This window comes from Polyodon spathula, chromosome 26 (genome assembly GCF_017654505.1).
Source record: "Polyodon spathula isolate WHYD16114869_AA chromosome 26, ASM1765450v1, whole genome shotgun sequence".
In the NCBI taxonomy this organism is placed as follows: Eukaryota; Metazoa; Chordata; class Actinopteri; order Acipenseriformes; family Polyodontidae; genus Polyodon; species Polyodon spathula.
In genome coordinates, this window is record NC_054559.1 from 18,110,940 (window position 1) to 18,124,049 (window position 13,110).

General features: G+C 42.4%; 1 protein-coding gene across 2 annotated transcripts; it reads right to left on the reverse strand.

Moving 5' to 3' along the window:
* Nucleotides 1-16: 16 nt before the first annotated feature.
* Nucleotides 17-11,314, reverse strand: LOC121300764 (nicalin-1). Of its 2 annotated transcripts, none has more exons than XM_041229596.1 (15): nucleotides 10,930-11,314; nucleotides 9,667-9,857; nucleotides 8,591-8,735; nucleotides 7,345-7,439; nucleotides 6,404-6,484; nucleotides 5,952-6,055; nucleotides 4,740-4,828; nucleotides 3,939-4,078; nucleotides 3,332-3,510; nucleotides 3,019-3,106; nucleotides 2,727-2,765; nucleotides 2,118-2,281; nucleotides 1,956-2,009; nucleotides 1,744-1,822; nucleotides 17-1,609 (listed from the first exon to the last, which is right to left on the reverse strand). In XM_041229596.1, exons 1-15 carry the CDS (start codon nucleotides 11,102-11,104, stop codon nucleotides 1,547-1,549), a joined length of 1,686 nt encoding a protein of 561 aa, XP_041085530.1. In that variant the 5' UTR covers nucleotides 11,105-11,314; the 3' UTR covers nucleotides 17-1,546. The 2 variants fall into 2 exon arrangements, with proteins under 2 accessions (XP_041085530.1, XP_041085531.1); XM_041229597.1 differs by lacking the exon at nucleotides 10,930-11,314 and adding an exon at nucleotides 10,733-10,804.
* Nucleotides 11,315-13,110: the final 1,796 nt, after the last annotated feature.

The window sequence follows — 13,110 nt, forward strand, 5'->3', positions numbered from 1 at the left end:
ATCCAGGGCTACAGCGTTTCAACAAATAAATTTATTTCTTGTTCTCCCAACTTTCAAGGTTTTTTTTTTCTTCTGATCACCTATAACACAATGATTCAGAGTAGGGCGAGAGAGAGAGCGAGCCATGGAAAACCAAAATAATAATAAAAATAATAATTACAAGCTTCAATAAATAAAAGCAGCAAAGTACCAGCTCTTATTTCCCTGTAAGAGAATTCATTTCCTTTTCAAATGTCACGTTTTACTTAATTTCTAATTGAATCTCCTATTGGAAGTGGCACATCTTTTTAGTTTTGAGCACAGATGCACGTAGTGACCCAGGCTTCGCTTGTGTTGCATTACAGCTCATTTAACCCCCAATTAGCATTAAGCGCTCTAATTAGGCAAGACAGGCCTGGTCAGGGTCTGTGAAACTAAAAACAAGAATCCCAGTGAAAAACAGTGAGTTTGGAAAAATAATTATCAAGATATTAAAAACTATTAATAGAGTCTGGCATAACGCGTACGAAACACTTTCCTGACAAGTGCATGTAGTCTAAGTCTATTACTGGAACCATGTTTTATAGTGTGACTAGCACTATAATACCGTTGTGTTGTGACAATGCAAGGCATGTGAGCATTACAGCACCTCGCAAAGTAAAACAAACCCTCTGAGTGCTGGAACGGAGAGGCTTGCCATGTAACAGCACCATCAAGACGTTAGAAGCGTCTGTGGTTTTAGTTTCAGCACCATGCCAGCTCCTTGCTTTGACTTCCAGTACTGAAAGTGGTGTCCGGATGAGTTTAGCAATGTGTCCCTCCTGAAACACTGTTCTGGCTTTTGCAGACATCTCTGAACCATCAAAAACACACCAATATCGTTTCCTACACTTTTTATTGGCAGTTGTCATAAACCGTGTCATTTACCTGCCCATGAGTAAGTATACACAGAGATTCCAGTGCTTACTTACTGGTAGGGGTGTGGGAGTATTTGTTTTAATGTATGCTTGTATTTATAATTGTTTTCCTCCACTATCCTAAATCTCATTGGGACCATCGCCCATTCTCCCATTTTATCCAGATAAACTTTTCCAAAGCTCTGTGCTGAAAGAGGTGCAGCAGAATGCGTTGGGATGAGTGAATATTAACCCCACCAAACACAGAGCTTTGGTACGATCCTGTACCCGACGTACTGTTTTAACTGAAATCGGGATAGCTCATATAGCTAAACGGAAGGGGAAACCAGTAGGGCAAACAATGGCAAACAAACTTGGGGCACACCTGAGGTAATTGATTTACATGTATACCTTGAAAAATGAAACTCACACACACACTGTAGCTTCCATGCAGGGTGTGGATAACCTTGATAAAGGTATATTGACTTTGCAGAGAGAAAGACAGGGCTTGGTCTTTCAACCTACTGATCCTGCAAAGGGGTAGCGGCTTTAGGCTCAGTTGAAATTTTGTAGGGAGAATTCCAATATATATATTTTAGGGTTTGTTTTCTTTTTTGGTTGCTCATGATTTTTCCCAAAACACACAAGGAGTAAAAAGTCTTATAAAAAGTTTAATGCTGCTTAGTCTTGGGCTGAGTCACCTTCCGTACCAGACTGTAGAGAAGCCCAAAGTTCTGAAAAAGAATGCAGAGACGGGGAAATTAGAAAGGGACAGCCGTAACAAACAGAACATTTTCATTCCAACCCCAGGCCTGCCGTAACTCAACGTCACAATGACAAGCCCTCTCCCTCACGTTAAAAAACTTACCTGGATTGCTAAATACATCACCCCCAGATAGACTGCTATGCAAAGTGCAAGTAGCAGATCAAAGATAGCAGGCTTCACTCTAGAAAAATACAATAAAAACGTTTGTCAATGCAAGGCCGATCTGATGTTCGGGAAGTCTATTCTCTAAAAGCAGCTAGAGGTTCGTTTCAAGCGTATATAAAAGCATTCTTTTTAAATAGAAACCGATTTACCTGTATGCATTCATGGCCTGCTTCAGCTGATCATAGAAGACAAATTCTGGATCTCTGGAAGAAAGACGAAATAAACACTTAAAATCAGTTACACAACCACACCAGCATCAGCCTGCATGTAAATCCAGCAGCACAGACGCTGCGTAGAGTCCTGCGCGTTACCTCTTGTCCGCCTTGACGTAGTGGCGCTTGACATCCTTGAGGTATCGGTTCAGGTAGTACTCCAGCGTGCTGACCACAGGGCTCTCCTTGTCAACGAGCTGCGCTGCCCGGGGCTGACAGGTCAACCAGTCAAGCACAGAAGACAGCTGTTCTTCCTGCACTTGCTGAGGGGGACAGGGGACAGGGACGGGACAGCCTGTCAACACCATTACCACTACAGACCTGGCTTAAACATCACCCGGTCACGTGATTTTTATGGTATGAGGAAGGCAGTTCAGTCCTGGCAATTCGAATTCTATTGATTCTAAATTTTTTTAAAAAGAAAAAAGTTCAAAGCCAAGCAAAGCCGTTGTCTTGCTCTCATCTCTGGGACCCCTCTTCTCTTGATCAGATCTCCACCATCTCTTGGTCATTAAACTCCTGGAGGGAGTCTGCACTAGTTGTGTGTGTGTGCGTTTCCTCCTTTACCACAGGAAGGATGATAACTAATCTAATCAATAAACAGGAACGGGATGATAACTAATCTAATCAATAAACAGGAACGGGATGATAACTAATCTAATCAATAAACAGGAACGGGATGAGGTGAGCGTTACTGCAGATGCTTACCATTTGTTCGGTAAAGATCTGCAGGTCCCCTGGGGCACCCTGGGAAGAGAAGAACACAAGGCGGGGTTTTAAGGGATCCTGAACCTTTCAGGTTTGTGAATTAAAGTCTGTTCTACTTTGTTATACTTTAATTACCATTTTGCCACCCATTATACGCTGAAGCGCATTTTAACCGACTAAATTGCTAATTGCAATTTTAATCAATGATGTGCTGGAATGGATTAAAAGGGAATGGCATTTGGGGCCGGGGGAGGGGGGAGTTTAAAATGGAAATAGCATAAACAGGACAGACCTTTTCTGTGAGGCTATAGATGACTCTAGCCAGTGCCTCTGCTATGATTTTAGTATTACGGCTGAGAGTTTGCAGATCCACCTGGGTCCTGAATAAGAAAAAAAAAAGAGACACCTTTATTCGAATCAGTTAATAACAATAAAAATAAAGGAACAGTGGACGATAACAGGACGGAAATATCACCCCCCCCCCCCCCCCCCCCCCCCCCCCCCCTCCCCCCCCCCCCCCCCTCTCCCCCCCCCCCTCTCCCCCTCCACCCACGCCTTCCCAAAATATCCAAGTAAGAGACACATGCCCTCCGCCGGGCACTGACCGCACGTCCATGATGCTGCTGCGGAGTGCGCTGCGGTGGCTCTCCAGGTGGGACAGGGTGAAGGCGGGGAGCCGGCGAATGCCAAAGCGCTCGTGCTCCCAGGCCAGGGTGTCGTCCGCCAGGTTGATCTTCTTGTGCACCATGGAGAACTTCACCTCCGGGTGCTGGCTGGAAGACACCTGGGGAGGAAGGGAGAGAGAGCAGTGCTCAAATGTGACGCAGGCTTACTGGAGACAGAGTATCAAACCCTTATAGACTGCGTGCTTGGAACCTCACGCAGGTAGCTATAGTGAACATGGGCTTTCCTTGCAAGCTGCAAGACTGAAGCTCTTCCGTGAAGATTTTGCGATGAGAAATGTCAGGATCTAATGATAGAATCAAGACACAAATGGGGAAACTTCATACAAATACAGGCTGGATTTGTACAGATCCCTTTCAGCGACTGCATGCATAAATTTCCTATCTACAGTATATATATATATATTTTTTATAATGCATACATGTGCTTCTCAAACTCCACAGCGTTCATATGAACGGTTTCAAAATAAGAACTTGTGACCAAAGGGCCCCTTTGACGCGGCGCTGGCATTTCAGAGCTCAAACTCACAGTCTCCAGCTCTCTGAGGAGCGTGTGCTGGGGGCTCCCCTCTTTCGGGGGCTTGGAAACGTGCAGGTGCAGGCTGTCGCTGCTCCCCAACGTATCGAGGCACAAGACGAAGGCCACGTTATCCTGCAGCAGGCTGGAGTCTACAAGGGGATACAGAACTCAATGTGAAGCCACAGCTGGTTAGGCAGGAACCCAGCTTCCGATTCACCCAAAACACTGCCACCATTTACACAAAATAAAGTACTGTCAGAACATCATCCAAGGGCATAGAATTATTCTCTAATAGCAGGTATTATTAGACAATAACTGTATTTATTCTTGTACAGAAGTACTCTTCAGCTTCAGGTAATCATTTCATAGCTTTTACAAGAGAATAAAATTGGTTTGCAAGTACCGGTAATGCACTTTGAAACCAAAAGTGACATTTACTTGATTGAAAGCAAAAGGCAGCAGACTTACAAAAGTAAGCTAGAAACCCTAAAAGACCTCCCTATGTATAGAAAGCTTTAGTGACCAAACCATCAAAATGCAAGTAAGTGTTTACATGACTTTTATTTATTTACAGATAATGATAATTAGAGTGACTCCCTCTTGTATGAATACAGGACAGGGAGTTGGTATTAGTAATGGTTAAGTACTGTGTTTTTGTAGCAGTTTTTACAGTGCTGTACGGTTTATCGATTTCAGTCTTAGTGAAATGACTGCATCGGATTCTAGTCCTACCAAAAAAAGATTCAATGCAACATAACATAAGTTTAACATGCATTTAAAATAACACGGCTTGGGTAAGGTCTGCTGTACCTGTGTGATCCAGACTGTCTTCTAACCAGCGTTTAGTTCCTTGATAATTAAACTTCCCACCTCCCGAAACGAAAAACAGTAAGTTGTATCTGGGGACAAAACAAAAGGCATTCTCAATCAATCACACACACAGAGGTCTGATTAAACCTTCACCCAAAAGGTTAACTCAGGCCCTACTGAGATGTATAATATATAGACCACTTTAATGATGTCAGTCTAGTCAAATTTGGTTTCTCAGTGGTTTAGATCCATCTGTTACATTTTTCCTCTTGATCAAAATAGTATATAGGGCACAAATCCTAATCAGACACATCACAATTTACCTAATATAATACCATGCCAATTCCCAAAACCAGGGATAGAAATAAGACACCCACTGCATAGTAATCTGATCCATTCCTGGTTTTACCAGCGTCTGTTTTCACAGATCCTGGATTACCTTGATTAGTGCTAATCTAGGTCTGTGAAACCATCTGTTTAATAAGACACACCTGGGCTTGTTACCTATACACTCTGGCTAATCAAGCTGGAATGGGTGAAACTGCTATGCAATAGGAGTCTTATTTCCTTCCCTACATACCAATTTCATTCATAACCCCTTCAGTTACTGTGTGCACAATTGTACCATGTTAAGCTTCTTTCCTATAATGCATAAATGTTTCCAAAGTAACGGCAGGACAACTTCTAAGTCCATAGAGTTCACACAAACAGTTTTACATTTTCTAAATAATTGAATTAGATTTGCGACCCAAGGAGGAGATGCAGCATTTTTCAAGTACAAGGCGTTTTAAAAAAGGTCAACTCTAAAAAGCTCTGCAATGCTAGGGCGAAAAAAAAAAAAAGGTCAATTACAAAAGGGGTTTTAGCCTGGATTTAAAACCTCAACTGGCTAGATCTTGTAGTTCAGTGATGGCCAGCCCTGGTCTTGGAGAGCCGCAGAGTCATCTAGTCTTTGTTCCAGAGTTCTCAATTACTGAATTGAACAGATTATTTTGGTCAACACAAAAAAAAAAAAAAAAAAGAAAACGTCCAGGTCTTCACCATTGATTATTTAAAAAGACACCCAGAAAATCCGCAGGACTGTGGCTCTCCAGGACCAGGGTTGGTCACCCCTGCTGTAGAAGAAATCCACAGTGTGGCGGGGCCAAAGGGGGTGAAGTCCCCAGTGAAGGCACTACCCATGCAAACACCCCACAGAATGAAGCGGCTTACGCAGCATGTGTTCTCTTGTAGGTGTAGAGCCTTGAGAAGAGCCTGGCCAGTTCCAGCAGGACAGACACCCCGCTGCCATTGGAGTCAGCCCCGTACGACAGCCACTAAAACACAATGGAAACAAATCACAAACTGGAGAGACTCTGAGCGCAGAGGCAGCTTTTACTGAGCTGGGTTAGCAAAACCTTGAGGGGCTCCAGTCGCGTTCACAAAGACGTCCTGCACAGAACAAGGCACGTTCACTGACAGTATAACACCACAATGTTACAATAAATGCAACTGTAAACCTCAGTTAATAAAAAGGGGTTCACCTTGAAACCTAAATATTGCATTAAGTCAAGCTGCACAAAACATTATTACTCAATACGATTTGATCACAGTGCAAATGCAGGGTGTGAAAACGACGGGGAGAGAACACAAAGGCGTGTTTGCAGCCTAAAAATGGCACTTACAGGAGCCACACCGAAGGAGTCGTAATGTGCTACGAGGACAATGGTCGGAAGATCTTCTCCACCTACACCAGCTAGCCTTCCCTGCGGGGTGAAGAGATCGAACGACTGGTTAGAACTGGACATGTTACCTTAATCCCACGCCTACCACCAACATGCATTTCAAAACCAAAGATCAATCTGCACGGCTCTTAGTATTTGTACAGACAGAGCGTATGCAGAGTCCAACATTAACTTTAACCAGGACAGTTTTAGCAGTTAAATGCACACAACCCGCTCCACATAAAAAGCTAATATTGTGACTATTTAATGCACTCTGTTGTGTTCTACAGTTCTCTAAATGTGTTCCTATAACGACATTACTCAGTATCTGAAAGCATCCTGAAATCGCTAGCCCATAAAAGTGAATGGAAAACTACCACAGCGAACAAAAACACACATCACGCTCCTTAATTAATGACCCTTGCTATTTGTTTCAGGGATTAAGGCAAGACAACCCACTCAGTCTTAGCTGCACACGTCTTTTTGACTATAAAACACTGAATGCATTGTAGGGATAGAAATACGACTCCCACTGCACAGCAGTTTGATCCATTCCTGGTTTTACTATGCGTTTAATGAGACACACCTGAATTTGCTACATACACACTGTGGCTAATCAAGCTTGTATTATAAACCTGGAATGCGTGAAGCTGCTACTCAACAGGAATCTTATTTTCACCCCTGGCATCGTCTCAACTCACCGTTCGAATTATTCAGAACTGAACTAATGACTCAATCTTAGGTTTGACTTTACTGCAGCAGAGCAGAGCTATGAAGTCAAGCCTGGTGGCATTAGCAGATAACAGGAAAAGGTTACAGCATGGTTGCTTTTACGATATAAACCCACCCCAACCCCGTTACGCGTCAGGTGAGCTGGTTAAGTCAGGTGGTATTGGACTCACCTCCAGGCTTGTAATAGCCCAGTCGCTGACAGCCTTGCTCTGTGCTCCGCTTGTTACCATCTGGAAACCGTTTGCAGTAGCTGTGTGTAGCAGCACTGGAAGAGGGATAGAGGAGGAGGAAAAAATCCATCACTGGAACTCAATGGAAAACGTCTGCAGGAACTGGTTCCGTCCCCCTCCAACAACTAAGCCTTCGAAGAGGGGAAGAGTTTAGGCTTTGCATTGGTTTATCAGGAATCCTTGCAAAAACACTGCTTTGCAGTAACCCCAGGGTAGTAAACAAGTACAAATGGAAGAACAGATCAGGTAACTGGATACAAGGTCCACTAACTACATAATAGCTTTAACTACAAGGGTTATGGTGAAGGCTTAAGGACTCAGATAAGCAGTTGCAAAACCTCATGTGTAAATTAGTCCATAAAACCAAACCATACCACAAGCCCGAATCCGTTTGGGAGAACCAAGAATTAAGAGTTTGTTGTCTGCAACAATCTGCCCTCATATTTCACCTTTCCAGAGCACTAAAATTCACAAGAATGTAACAGCACTGAATCATTAACGATCGTGTGAAAAAAAAAAAAAACTGAGCGTTTATTGGAGAAATCCCTCCAGGTCTCAGGGAGTACCTGATGTGCGACTTCGTAAGCTGCTTAAAGAGCCCTGTACTCCCAGTCAAGAGTTCCCAGCAGGGTACTTAAACGTGGGTACTCAAGGTAACCACAATATTAGGAAGCTTTTATCTAAATCTTAAAAGGATAATGATGCCACCCTTTAATATTTTAATTGATTCATTTTCCAAGTCTGTGGATTTGTCAAACCCAGTCCTCAAATCCAGTGTTCAAACAGCTTGTTTTACTAACTGAAACTCAGTGCAAAGTGCAGGGATGGAAAGAAGACTCCCATTGCATAGCAGTTCGATCCATTCCTGGTTTTACCAAGTTTAATCAGATGCACCTTATCTTGATACACACACACTGGGGCTAATAAAGCTCATAGTAAAACCTGGAATGGGTGAAACTGCTAGGCAACAGGAGTTTCCAACCCTGTATAGCAGGGGTGGCCAAAGTTTTCTCTTCCAATATTGTTCTAAATTGTTTAATTGAACCAATTAAACCACCCAGACCTTGAAGTATCTCATCTGACCTGTTAAGCCTTGAGCAGTATGGCCCTCCAGGACTGGGATTGGACACCCTTGCTGTATAGATTTGAAACCCCAACAAAACAGGAGAACAAGAGCTTCCCCTACCTTCAGCAGCAGAGGCCAAGCCCTGGGAGGAAGAGGAGGTCAGGGTCTGCTCATATATCGAGAGCAGCTCCTCTTCTTCCACAGCGAAATACACAGGAACCATCGTCTCTGTGGCCAGCAGCTCCGGCTCAATCTCCATGAATTGCTGGGGGGGGGGGGGGGGGGGGGGGGGGGTCAAGCAGAAACCAAGATCACAAAACGAGAACCCCATACAAAAAAAGGGGTCTGTTTTAATGATCTGAACCGTGGTGGATCTCAATAACGCCACCTCAAAAGATGTATTTTCTGAGAACCAGATTTCACGGCATTGATACAGCAAGTAGTAGTTTTAGTAAGTGGTCAGTTAACCAACCCTTGAAGAAAACCCCACTTGGATCAATACAGAGTTAAACAGGGGCAAGAGTATTTAGATCACGCCACAATCTTGTAACAAATGCCAGGAATGGAAATAAGACTCCCAATGCACAGCAGTTTGATCCATTCCTGGTTTTACTATGAGTTTAACGAGAGACACCTGAGCTTGTCACCTACACACTGTGGCTAATCAAGCTGGTATTAAAACCTGGAATGGATTCATCTGCTAGGCAATACTTTCCATCTCTGATTGCCCATGCACACTAAACCTCGACATTTTAATTATTAAAACCTCAAATGAGAAAGTCAAGCAAGACTAATATAGTTTCTTGCAAAGCCACCCTGAAGGCAAATACCATAAGAGATTGACATGCCAGCGCTTGCAATAGTAGCAGGTTTCTATAGGTCACATTTAAAATATAATGAGCATCTGATACTGTTAAACTGAATGCAAACACAACCAGCCCTTTTTCCTTTGTGACATTGTGCATACATTAAAACTTAGCTGACTGCTCAACACATTTATCCAAATGTAATGCAAATGACATTCATAATAAAATGCACTTTGAAAAGCCAGAATTGATTGCCTGCTTGATTTAGGGAATATTGCCTCAGAGCTTTGCAGTGCTCCACAACGACACCAAGCGCTGCCCTGAAGCGAAATCTTCGAAAGTCAAAATACCCAAGACCCAGCTCTGGGTCTCATCAATTCCTCCCCTTACCTGCACAATGTCCTGGGGCATTGTGGACATGTTCTGTGGCAAGATGATGACCACAGCCCCCGCGGACTGGCGGAGTGCTTTCTGATACTTCTCGTAGGAGAAGTCAACCAGCCGCATTATCACGCATCGGCGACTGAGCACTTCTGCTTCCACCGTGCGGGCCTCCGTGTTTAACACTGAGCTCCTGGTACCTGGGCAGAGAGAGAGAGAGAGAGACAGAACAAAACAGCGAAGCATTACGCACTGGGACAGAACAGCTCTTCAATGCAGACCTCCAAGCACACCGAATGCCGACAGACTCCATTAAAAATATCAAGATACCCAAAACATTCAGAAGCTTTAACGCAAGACTTTTGAAAGTGGCCATTGAACAGCAAGCTATCTGGAAAGTGCTTGAGAGAACAAGAGGACTCGATGGCTCATACTCATACTCATTATTACTATGCACACATCACTGGCGAGAGACTCTGATAGCACTGGTCCTAGATGCTTCCAGCAGGCTTTCAGTAGAAGCATTGGGAATGGGTCAGGGCTGCAAAAAGCTATTCGTTCATCAAAAATAAAAATCCAATAAAATCACACAAGCAATAAAGACAGATGCACGCAATATCTAAAGACACAGCCCAACATTGAAATCACTGCAGTTCTTTGGACAATCACCAGACCTCAATCAATCAGTTGCCTGGTTTTGCAGTGTGAAGGAGGGTGCCAAGACACGCTCATTCCCGTTTCCATCTGCAGTGAGGCTGCGCTTCATGTTGACACTATCAGTAGCCACAGTAATGTGTATTTCCGCCTACACTATAGGCAGAAGACAACCCATTCAGTACCAAATGCACACGCCGTATTTACGTAGTTCGTTACATTACATTTAGACTTTTGCAGGTTAACAAAATCGGAGTAAGTTATCATAACAAAACAGTTCGATAACCTTTAAACAGGTAGATGACACCAGTTAAATGCGTCACAAAAACTACAAAGTACCTTGTCAAACGAGGGCTTAATAGGTTAAATCGACCTGACCCCCTCCGAATACTGATTTAATCACTGTATGAAAATCACTCACTTTTATTCAGGTGCTAGTTGACAGTTTTGAACGATCTTCCTACAATGGATTTGGACATTGCCCACCGGAATGCTGCGGCTGGTCCTGTGGCTCTTACTACACACACAAATGTGACGAGTCTTTCGCAATGCTCGCCAAGCACTTCGTTACAAACGTGTTATATACATTATTTTCACCCAGTCACTCAGGATGCTTACCATAAGCTTGCCCCTGTAGATCATACTGCTGCATGCGATAGACCGTGAATTCGTGAGCGGCCTCGGAAGGCAGCGGAGACACCAGAAACAGAACCGCCGGTAACAGCACGATAAAAGTCAATGGGAAAGAAGCTTTGAACATGTTCTCGAACACCTCGCTGGCTTCCTCGAACATGATGACGGGAGGGTGGAGATGGGACCGTATGCTGAGAATTTAAAATAAAATCAATTTAAAACAACAACAAAAAGAGCCACCTCGATCGATGCAATGAGTTGGCAGCTATCGCTCGCATGCAACAAGAAAGGTCATTCTGGCATTCGTGAAAGCCGTTTAGGAAAACTGAACGGCAGGGCGAGGGAGTCCTTCAGGCAAGGAAAGGCCACCTTTATATTTAAAAAAAAAAAAAAAAAAAAACTCCGAGGAAGAAGGATTTGTTGTTGTCAAAAAGCGAATAGAATACGAGAGACTAAAAATAAATATAATTTCAGTGAATATGATAAATCCTGCAACTAGACACCTAGTTCAGGGTGAGAGGTCTTTCAGGAGCTCACAGGCGTCTCTCTGCGGTCCTACTTGATTGCAGCAAAGGATTCTGGGTGTTGTAGTTGTCCAAATGGTACATGTACATTGAATTATTATTATTATTATTATTATTATTATTATTATTATTATTATTATTATTTTGGATTGGAAACTTTCCGATATATAAATTATTTAAGATGCTTCAAGCCACTGAACAATGCATTATTACTGTGCAGCGCATACAGGTTGACTTGTCGGTTAGCCAAATGTGCAATGAAGTTCAAAACAATATAATGCAAGAGCTGAATAAGTTACCGCAACACGAGCGGTGCGTGTCCTCGAACACTCTGGTACCTTCTGTTCCTCTTTCTACTGAATGCTAATTAAATACACGCTGTGCCTTGCACTTGTTGTGAGATACTTACACACCGTGCATTGTTAATGAACCATTACACTACTTGTTTAGTTGGGGGGTTTCTATACTGGGCAAAGGGATTTGTATTGATTTATTTCACAGACAATGGGGTGTCTGTTATATCAACTGAACACCAGGGGGCGCTGCAGCCCCGCTATTCAAAACCAGCAACCGCACGGTCTGGGTGTTTGCATAACCCGTCATTTATTTATTAGCTAAGACCTTCTGCTTCGTTTATTGCAGCGTGTAAAGCATAAAAAAGCTCACCACGATGCACCCCTCCTGCACTCGGCATTACATATAGTTTATATTACCACTCTGATAGTAATTCTTAAACGTATACCTGCATTGTATTACACTGAAACGCAAAGGCGTTTGTGCAATTTTCAATGAGAAATATCAATAGACATGCGGTATACTGTAAACTTGCAGAAGGGTGGCTGACGAATATGTAAAATTCAAATGAAATAGCACCGCGTTGTATTACTAGAGTACTGCCACAGGATTGACATTGACAGATTAATTAATTTTCTATTCCCACGTTCAAACAGAAGGTAAAGAACCATACCAATGAATCTATTTGCCTTTATAAAATATACATATATTCTGTATGTTCCCATATAACCCCATGTGTATTGTTTTTATTATATTACAGATTTAGTTAGAATATAATTTTGATAGATCGCTGAGTTGTCAGTGTAGATTAGATTTGCCACCTGGCCCCATAATTCCGGAACACTTTGGGACGGGACATGGTTTTTAAATTGCCCTTAAACTGAAAGCAATAAACAGGTGAATTGAGCGCTAAGCACTTGCTTAATCTATACTGCTTCTTAATTATCCGAATCATTGTGATAATACAAATCTTACAAAATAAAAAAAGCATCTTGAATAAACGTGTGTGTAGGTTTATTCAAGATATTTATTTTTATTTTGTACAAAATGATATTTCAGTTCTCAATATTTAAAATATGCTATTTATATCCTATTAATTAGTAATATATAGCCCTAATTTACATTGACTCTCCCAATTAAATAACAACACTGATACAGTGTTCACGCTGTCTGGGGTCAGGAATAGAGAACAGCTGCTCAGTATTAATGAGTTCAGTGGGAGAAGGTGAAATACTATTAGAAACTATAAAGAAACTTTAAAATATATATTAAAAAATATTTAAAACTATTAATAAAATAAATAAATATTGATGATGATGATTTCATTTGTTAAAAGCTATTATTGCAT

What these genes read in the sequence shown, in the direction of transcription:
- LOC121300764 (XM_041229596.1), bottom strand. Translation starts at nt 11,104, where the DNA reads ATGTTCGAGGAAGCCAGCGAGGTGTTCGAGAACATGTTCAAAGCTTCT. An exon ending in GGGCTATTACAAGCCTGGAG is followed by an intron (nt 6,485 to 7,344) that starts GTGAGTCCAATA and finishes TTCACCCCGCAG; the next exon opens with GGAAGGCTAGCTGGTGTAGG. An exon ending in AGACAGTCTGGATCACACAG is followed by an intron (nt 4,079 to 4,739) that starts GTACAGCAGACC and finishes ATCCCCTTGTAG; the next exon opens with ACTCCAGCCTGCTGCAGGAT.